This window comes from Buceros rhinoceros, unplaced genomic scaffold (assembly GCF_000710305.1).
Source record: "Buceros rhinoceros silvestris isolate BGI_N320 unplaced genomic scaffold, ASM71030v1 scaffold25957, whole genome shotgun sequence".
Lineage (NCBI taxonomy): Eukaryota > Metazoa > Chordata > Aves > Bucerotiformes > Bucerotidae > Buceros > Buceros rhinoceros.
The window spans coordinates 7,232-16,538 of NW_010423154.1; the positions used below are offsets into that span (position 1 = coordinate 7,232).

Below are 9,307 nucleotides of genomic sequence, written 5' to 3' on the forward strand. Positions count from 1 at the left end.
CCCGCCCCATCCCATCCCATCCCATCCCGCCCCATCCCATCCCATCCCATCCTCTCCAGCACAGTGCTCCCAAGCGGGGAGGACACTGCAGGCGGCCCTTGCCCCAGTGGGGACGTCTGAAGGCCTGAGCAGAGCAGAGCTGGAAAGTGCCTGGCTGTCCTCATCATATACTGGGGCTGATTTTTGCTCGCTCAGGATCAAGCTCCCGCTCAGATTTAAGAGGGCCTGGCTGTAAGATCATGGTTCCTGCACCTTCCAGATTACACAGAGCCGGTGACAAGGCAGGGAGCCGAGGTGAGCGCCGCTGGTTATGGATTTATCCAGCCAGCAGTCGCTTTTGGTTTGTTCTCTGGAGGTTAGACAGTTACGCTTTTCGCTTCCTTCAAAAATGCCGTCTTCCTCCATGGTGTGGTCCCATGGAAACTGCTCCGTGAGCTTCTCTCTCTGTGGTTATACATACATGTTTTGCTCTCTTACATCAAGCTCAGAGCAATGATCTTCCTTATCGCATTCCTGAAAATCCAACAATTTTAACAGGGCCAGCCCTGTACATTCACCCACTGAGCACAAACCCCCTGCATGCGTTTGCTAGAATCATTTGTTTCAGCTCACGAGTGCAGAGCGAAGCCTGGAGGCTTGGCTTAACACCTCCTGTCCATCAGCCTTCAGCTGACACCAAGCTACGCAGCCGTGGATTTGTAGCCTTCATCCCTACGGCAGCTTTGCCGTGGGGTTTCCCAGCTTGAGCAAGCCAGGCCAGGGCAGAGAAAGGAGGGATGGGTGCCATCAGGTACTTCAAATCTGACTTATCTGTCCTCCCCCTGACCAGAGGCATCGATGTTGCAGCTGCTGTAGGGATTTAACGGACAACTCCTCCCAGGAGCAATGTCTGGTGGGGCCAGGGCGACCCCTGCGCAGTGCAGTGGCTTCAAGCTCGTCTGTACCTACCCGAAAGCCACGTATTTTTTGTCCAGGTAAGAAGCTGGCTGGAGGGTGATGTAGAACTGTGAGGCATTGGTGTGGCGGCCCTTGTTGGCCATCCCGAGGACCCCTCTTTCCTTGTGACGGATGGAGAAGCTTTCATCTGTGGAAAGAGTTCAGGGATGAAGGGCTGTGGCTGTGTTGCTCCCTTTGCTGCTGTTCACCGTACAGCTCCCTTTGGCCAGAGCCCACAAGCTCCCCTTTCCTCCTTCCCCCCTTTCCCTCCTTTTGCCCCAAAGGTCTCATGGAGACTCGTGTGAGCCAAGTCTGGTTTGGATCAATGTTCTTCTAGAAAGAGCTTCTCACTGCTGCCTAGTGCCTAAGCCAGTAAAGAAGCTAATGAAAAATAGCTCTGGAAAGCACTTCAGGTATTTCTGAATATTAGATGATGCCTCCATGTCGATGGTGCCTCTGGCTCCCCGTTGTCGATCTGTAATGCCTCTCACCGGAGGAGCTCGGGGCACTTAGCATAGCATTTCCCTGAAGCTACTTGGGATTATTCCCACTGTACCAGTGAGGAAGGTGGGAGGTAGAGCGGATGCTCCAAGCACAGCCTCTGCTCTGCCTCCTCTCCTGCTGCTGCCTGCAGCGAAGAGAACAAGATCTCCCATGAGCACAGACAGGGCTGTGGGAGCAGGACATCCCTGGCGGGGGCAGGATGCTCCCAGCGCTGGGTGACCTGCGTGGGAGGGCGACAGGGGACTTCTTTAGCCAAATAAAATGGCAGAGAGCAGAGATTTAGCGAAAGAAGGCAGGGTGCTTCCAGAGCAGAAGCGTCGTTCCAGGGCAAGGAGAGGAGGCAGGCGGTGTGAGCGAGAGCCGTTGAGGGTGTGAAGAGGATCCTCCATGTCGGCTGAGGAAGAGCTGGTGAGGGAGAGAAGAAACACCTCTCACGAGGCATGACTGGGCAAGGACAGGCATTAGGCGTGCTTGGCTTTGGGGGAGGATGGCAAGGACTTGATGTCTTCTCTGTGGAGGGGAGCCTGCCTACGAGGTGGGAGCAGGGAGTCTTCTGATCCTGACCTCCTCTGCCACCTCTCTCTGACCTGATCACACTGAGCAGTCAAAAGCCCCATTGAGTTCTCCCCAAGCTTGAAGGAAACTGTAGAAATATTTAGATTTTTGTTCTCTGCCTTTTTTTTTTTAATTCTTTTTACCCTGTTTGAGTGCCCTTCTCAGAAACTGATCCATATAAATGCTAATCAAATTCTAACCAAACAGTTACTCCCTGCCCACTGGCTTGTAAGTTTGCAAAATGACTTCAGCAGACTAATTTTGGAGTAGGATGCTTCGTCCTATGACTTGACGCTCCAGTCTGAGCGATCCTCTGTAATTACCTCAGTCCTTTCAGCTCATTACAGTAAAATGCGGTTGCGTCCCATTAATTTCAGTGAGCGTTGCAGTGCCCAGAGGCGTGCCAAGCGCAGAGCCTCCCGGAACGCTACCGGGTGACAGAGGCATCTCGCACCCTTTTCACATATCGAAGATACTTGTCCTCTGCCCTCAGTGTAAAATAGTTTTGTGAGAAGTACTGGGAAAGCAATCTAAGCCTTAACACGGGGAGGGAACGCCTTTCTCAAGGATGAAAAGCAACTTTTAACTGGAAAGGGGGAAGGGAGGAATTAGCAGACCTTTCCTTTAATACATCGACACGTGGAGTATGTGCAATAGGGGTTACAAAACTCTTCCTGGGACACTTTCGAGGTTGACAGATTCCAAATTAAATCCACTTAAGCAATTTTTGAGGCATTGTCACCTTCCCATGTGACATATGGCAGCTTCTTTCCTGGGTAGCAAAGGGAAAACGCAAGCTCTGCCTGGAGGAGGAGGATGGAGCCAGGAGCAGAACGCTGCCCGCTGGGCTGGGGCTTCACGCCGCAGCCCGGCAGCACGCGTGGGGCCACAGCTCTCCTGCGCGCAGAAGCGCCTACGCGTGCACCAACGTGCACCTCCGTGGACAATTTCTACCTGAACAGGAAGCGCGAAGGGTGCGGGATGTGCACTAGCACAAATCCATTGGGAGGTGTCGCTGCAAAAGAGGATTCACAGACTTCTAAGTCCTCGGTGACATCTGCCCTGAGAACAGTTTAACAGCCAGGCGTGGGTCTTCCCAGCTAATGCTCTGTCTGAGATGTGCACGTCCTGAGACTCTCCGCTATTTCAGGAGCTTCAGCATCCAAAAAGTGCCTTTTGCCCCTTCCTGCCCACTCTAGGCACCCTGTAGCATTTACTGCCTTAAACCCCTCACGCTGCGCTTCCACATCAGCCGCTTTCCTGCCTGCCAGCGCTGCCGCTCGACGGGGCAGAGGGGGCCAGCGGCCCCCCTCGGGCCGGGTTTTGCTCCATCCATCCCGGGGCCTTGAGGTGAGAGCGGCTTCTCCTCCCAAGCGGGCTTGGGAAAGAAAGTTTTCAGCCTCCCTTGGCAGTTCTGATCTCACTGCTGGCTGCTGCCCAGCCTGCTCAAGTATCACCTCTTTTGTGCCATTGGCAGCAGAAAGCTTTTCTATAAGGGAACATAAATCAGTTTCAAAAGTGCTTTCACTGTCATAAAAAGTCTTTATGGGGAGCCTTTCATCTAAACAGAACACCCACATGTCTATGTCAATTAAAGGGGTTGTTTTTCTTAAATATTGCGAGTTATAATGTTCTCTTCTCTTTACATTTTATTATTTTATACCAGTATGGGGGAACATTTTTTGTTAATCTTAGTTCAAGTTTGTCGTTTCTCGACTTTCACAGTTTTATGCGAGATTCAGAAGTAACTCTCCTGACATCCGCAGAGTCATGTAGCTGCTGGCAGCAACGCCTGCAGTGCGCCCAAGCCTGAGATGCTGCCTGAGGTCCAGGAAACCTAGAGTTAGAGCTGACCGACTTCCGTTACTCTAAATGCATTTACTTCAGCGGTGTCGGGGTGTCTGGAGATCTGCAGCTCATCCACGTCTGCATTGCTAAGGTCCTGTCCACAAAGGTGAGCATCCTCGGCTTGAGGTAGGCAGCGGGTGACCATCAGCCCCCATTTAGGCAGGGAGAAGGGTCTGGTGGAGCTGAGCCTCGGGCAAGGGACGTCAGAGGAGAGTGACAAGGTTACAGATCAAAAAGTGTCCTCATGGAAGCAATTAGCTCACGCTAATACAAGCAGATAATAATTCTGACTGGAAAGCAAACCCTTTTACTTTAGGGAGATGAAAGGAAATTTCCAGGTTATTCCGTGAGTAAGATCAGTTTAGATCTGATGGTTTTTGGAGAAATCTGCCGTTTGCGCAGTAGGATAGCTGAGGAATCATACCTTCAAAGGTGGGACCATAAATTGACTCTCCTCCGCCTCCCTTTCCAGTGACGATGTCTGCAGGGTAGATAAAAGCAGCCGTCAGAGGTCAGGTTTGTCACAGGCGATATCGGGGGTTGCCAGCGAGCAGCTCAGCCGAGGTCAGAGGCGTGGGTTGCTCATCAGCCTGGTGGAGCAACTGCACCCGTCTCCGTGTTTTATTGTCACCAGCATTTTCACAGACCTTTGGGAAGAGCTCTGCTTCCATCCCAAGAGACAGACTCTCTGTGGGGAACTATTTCACGCGGTGTATTTAGTCTCTGCCCCCCTGAAGCTCATATCTCCAGTGGGAATAGAGCACCTCCCCTCCTGGGAGAGCTCCTGCGGCCGCAGCACCCGGCCGAGGAAGGGGCACCCCGCAGAAGGATGTCTGCTGGAGGGAGGAGGGTTGGAGAAGGACAGATGAAAATGCAGCTGTGGTATTGTGGTGAGTTAAGACCACTAACCTGTCTAAGAAAAGAGATTTGATAGGAGAGAAATTCCTGATGGACCAGATTTCTCATGGGTGAGGCACTAAGGAAACCTGATGCATCTCTTTTCAAATTTTTTTTGAGAAGTCTGGTTTTGTTACTTTATTTAGACTTTGCCTCATACCAGTCAGGTTATGGTTAGTCCTCTACAGGAGCAAGCTTGTAATTTCAGGTTATTTTTATGGACTACATAGGTATCTGTAGAGTTATTCATGGGAAGCAGGAGGTGTATCTTCAAAGCATAAACTTAAAACGGGTTTAAGCACTCAGATCTGGAGCAGACAAAGCAGACACGGTTAAGAAATGTAGAGAGGTGAGATGGGCGATGGACCAAAAGGGAATGAGGGAAATGCCTTCTGATACACGTAGCGACTCCCCTGGGAACGCTGGACAAGTGCGTGACCCGTCGCTCGTGGTGCCTTCCTCACCAGTGCCAGACTCCCGGGACAGCACCGGCGCTCAGACCACTCGCCAGCGTGTTCGCAAGGGCTCTGACGCTTGGCTAGAAGTTAATCTCTCTGTAAATCAAGGAGTACGTTTTCCTATGGATAATCTTAATGTTTTCATGTTTCCAAGTAGTTTCCTAATTACTTCGCAAAGAACTTCATGGAAAGGAGTTAATGCTTTCAATTAGTATCCTAAATCCTTTTGAAAATGTCTTGGATAATAAAAAGAACAAATTATCCAACTTCTCCTATGTTTAGAAAGTGAGATGGCTAAAAGAGAGAATATTTTCTGGGTTTTATATATATCTATATATGTATATATGTTAATTAAGAGCTTGTCCTGCAGAGATTGGCTTCGTTACGCAGTTCAACCACATCCCCACAGAAGAAGGGTGTTATCATGCAGATCATCCCACCCCCACTTCTGCTGGAACTTGGATTTTCTCAGGACCCTGGAAACGCACCTCCTCCTTGGATCCACCCGTCTTTCACCAGGCGATGGAAAAGGGAGTTTTTGTAGGTGAGCTCTCGGCCGTCACAGGTAGACTTTGCTCCTCCGGCGCACAGGGCACGGAAATTCTCACAGGTCCTGGGACACACGTCCGAGAAGAGCTGCAAAAGCGAGGAGAGGACAACGTGTGGAATTCCTGGCTGCCAATGTCTGGAACTCCTAGCTGACCAGATGGCTGTGCGCCTCCTTCAGCAGGTGAAACCACCATGCTGGGTGTGCTTGTGCCTCGCTTTTGCCTTTCTGCTCTGTCACGTACCTCGAAGAGCAGCCTCCCGACGGGCTGTTCCTCAATGGCTATCTCCAGGTACACAAACACGTGCTGTTTAAAGCAGAAAAATGAACGCAGTGAGGGAAGGGCCGGCTCTCCGTGCCGCACTCGCTTCCTCACACAGGCCAGGGTCCAGCTGCCCGGCGTGAATGGTCTCAGAAAACATCCGTGTGATTGTCAACGCACAACAGCGTTCCTAGAGCGTTGTCTGAACCAACAAAAAAGTAGAGGATGTTTCACTTCACTCTTGGCAGAAATAATCCTGACGGTGTGGTAAAAGTAAACTATCAGGCAGGGCTGTCTTCGCCGTGCATTGATTTACCTGCCTGTTGCAGCTCGTGCAGCACAGGAGGGAGTGAATGAACCCGCAGGAATACCGGCCGTCCCGCCACAGGGGACATCCCTCAGTCTTCCCCGCCAGCCTCAAACCTGCGTTCAGTCGATGCCGCATCTTCTCTAGTGTGCATTTTGGAAGGGCGTTTTCCTTCTCGCTGCTCTCAGCACCGGCAGCAGCACACCTCACACCACCACGGCATTTCGGGGGGGCTTGGCTGGGAAAGGCGAGGTTTTGGTACCCGAGAGTAAGGGTATCCCAGGATTTTGGTACCCAAGGGCTGAGTGGTTTGGGATTTGGAGCAGCCCAGCTGCAGCATGTCAGCAATGCACTTTTGTCAGACTGTTCAGCCCTGAAGCAGTAAATACGCGTCAGGCATCCGGGCAGAGGATGCTCCCCGTCGGCCTCCCCAGCCCCAGCTCCAGCCCTGCCATTGCAGGGTAGAAAACCCAAGAAACTGCCGCTGCTGAGCTCGCTCTCCTTCCTCCTCCTGGTACCTGCTCTTCCATGAACCATCTCTCCAGCCACTTACGGACCTCGTGCTTTTCTTGTAGACCAGCGCTACTTGCCTGGCTGTTTTTCAGATATTTGGTGTAGAAATCCTCAGCAAGCGCTTGGTAGAGTGCATCGGGCTTGGAGTTACAATAGTCCCACTCGTGGGAAGACCACTTGAGCAGCTTCTTCTCGTCCCCCAGCAGCTGGCCATCAATGAAGCACATCACCGAGGAGGCATATGCCCACACCTCACCTCTCAGTTCCTGCATTTCAGAGGAAAACAAAACCTCCAGCGATTATTGACACATTTACTGAAGAAGTATCCGCAGTATCCACCACAGCAAGGTGGCCTGTGATATTTTTATGCCTTTCCTACTTTTAAAACCACAAATCCTGCCAGCTGGAAGGGATTGGGCAGCAGCCGTTGGTGAGGTGTGCCGACAGGGCATGCGGGTACGTGCCCTAAGGGTCTCGATCCTGCTGCTATGGGACGTTAGTGTGACTAGAGACATCTGGGTGTCACTTTGGGGACAGCTCAGGCTGAACACAAAAAGTGCCTGGAGAGCCCTGTCCTGCCTGGATTGTCTCTGAGAATGTTAAATAAATTGGGGTGGAAAAGCTCACTTCCGAAATCTGAGGATGGCACCGAGCCGGGAGAGGCTGCAGCCCCGGCGAGAGGGCTTGGGAGAGTTACCTTCTTTTTCTTCTGTAAATATTCATGCCATGCAAGTTCTACTAAAGGCTGTATTACAGGATCTGCAAATTCGCGTGGAAACTTCAGCTTCAGAGCCTGTATTTTCAAGGTAAGGAAAAAAAAATTTGTTTACAAGCAGTTTAATACCTTCCTACACCTGATTTCCCTCACGAAATACAACCTAAGCCACATTCCAACGCAGTCACTGCTCTGCACCCCGCACATCTCTGGCTCTAATTCCTGACCCGTGCAGAAGTACATGCAAAATTGCTCTGAACCTCTGACTGTGGGTGTAGCGGGTGTCCTGGGGTTTTATGACAGGCTGCTTCACAGGTACTACTGAACTATGCCGGTGCTCCCCCCACCCCTCCCTGCCACACGAGATGGGTGTAAGCAGTGAGATGTTCAAAGATGTTTCATTTTGGGCATGCATTTCTGCACGCACGAGGTGTCGCAGTCCTCCGCTGTCCCAGGAGAGCGGGCCCAGCGCCATGGGGCAGGTGAGTGGCTCGGTGAAGGCTGCAAGGTGAACATCTCCAGTCCCTGTGGCTAGTAGCAGCGTATCAGGAGCACGCTGCTGTCTAGATAGGGGACATTCCTGCCCCTGGGTTTAGCTTCATCTCCATGTGGGCTGGGGCACCCGAGTGCCACAAGCTGTGGCTCACAGCCAGCTGAGCTGGCCTTAAAAAGAAAAAAGCAAAGAAGTGACTTTCTGTTCAGCTCACAGCCCCTGTTGCTGTTGTTGGGAAATAAATGTTGCTGGAAAAATAAAAAGGAGGAAAGCCAAGAGGCACACACCCCCTGCCGCTGTCGGCTTGACTTGTCCTTAGGGCTGCTGAGAGACGGCAGAGCTTCAGCAGCTGCAAATGATGCTGGCATCAAGCCTGACAGGTAAACTCTCACGGGCAGGGAGAGCATAGAGGGGAGCGCTGTGCACCCCAGGGTGGGCTGCGGGCTGCGCGTCTGCCGCGCAACCCAGCTGCTCATGAAGAGTCTGTGAAACCCCATGAGGTTTGCAGCTTTTTGCTTCTTACCTGCACCGACAGAGCTGCGTTAGGGGGCTTGTCCTGAGCTGCCGGGCAAGTCAGGCAGAGCTGCGGTGTGCAGGACACGTTACACAGCGTGGCACAGCTGTGAAGTGTCTGGTAGGTGTGGGAACAAGGAGCCCCCTGCCTTGGCGCCAGTGCCCGCGCCTGGCAGCACCAAAGTCCAGAAACCCGCAATCTGGGATATTTTCTTCCTATGAGCTGCTGCTGGGTGCAGGCATTCCTCTGTTTATGTACTGCCAGCCCGCACCGCTCCTCCCTGCTCCCAGCCCGGGGTTACCTCTGCTGTGCACTTGGCCACGTGGAAAGCTGGGTCCCGGAGCATCCCCACCACCGTCACCGCCACTGGCACCCGCCGTGCGGCCATGGCTCCCCGGCCACCACCGCAGTGCCCAGTCTGTCAACAGAGCCCGGCTCCACGGCAACGCCGCACACCAACACACCCGCCCAGCCCTTCCCCCGCATTTCTGAGCAGCTCCCAAGCTGAACCTAAGCGGGTTTCAACCTGGCAGGTGGGGGGAAACGCTCTGATTTCTGTTCTCCCTGCAGGGGAAGCGTGTGGCAGAGCAGAGGGCTGAAGGCAGCTCCTTCCAGAGCTCATGATGGACGCCGTCAGCATGGGGTGTTTAGAAGAAAGGATGAAGATCCTGTTTGCCACTGGTGCCCAATAGCAGATGCCCAGCAAACCGTGGTAAGAGCAAACAAACACAGGAGCAGCGCTTCCCCATTACCCTCCC

General features: G+C 52.6%; 1 protein-coding gene across 1 annotated transcript in view; it reads right to left on the reverse strand.

Moving 5' to 3' along the window:
• The window catches only part of PPIL6 (peptidylprolyl isomerase (cyclophilin)-like 6), a 9,720-nt gene extending 783 nt beyond the window's left edge, over positions 1–8,937 (reverse strand). Inside the window, exons 1-7 of the mRNA XM_010140344.1 lie at positions 8,851–8,937; positions 7,525–7,620; positions 6,905–7,093; positions 5,990–6,052; positions 5,687–5,834; positions 4,268–4,324; positions 949–1,084 (exon numbers count right to left, since the gene is read on the reverse strand). Of these exons, the coding sequence (XP_010138646.1) occupies positions 949–1,084; positions 4,268–4,324; positions 5,687–5,834; positions 5,990–6,052; positions 6,905–7,093; positions 7,525–7,620; positions 8,851–8,937 (776 nt within the window). The remainder of the gene's footprint in view (positions 1–948; positions 1,085–4,267; positions 4,325–5,686; positions 5,835–5,989; positions 6,053–6,904; positions 7,094–7,524; positions 7,621–8,850) is intronic.
• Between the last annotated feature and the right edge of the window lie 370 nt (positions 8,938–9,307).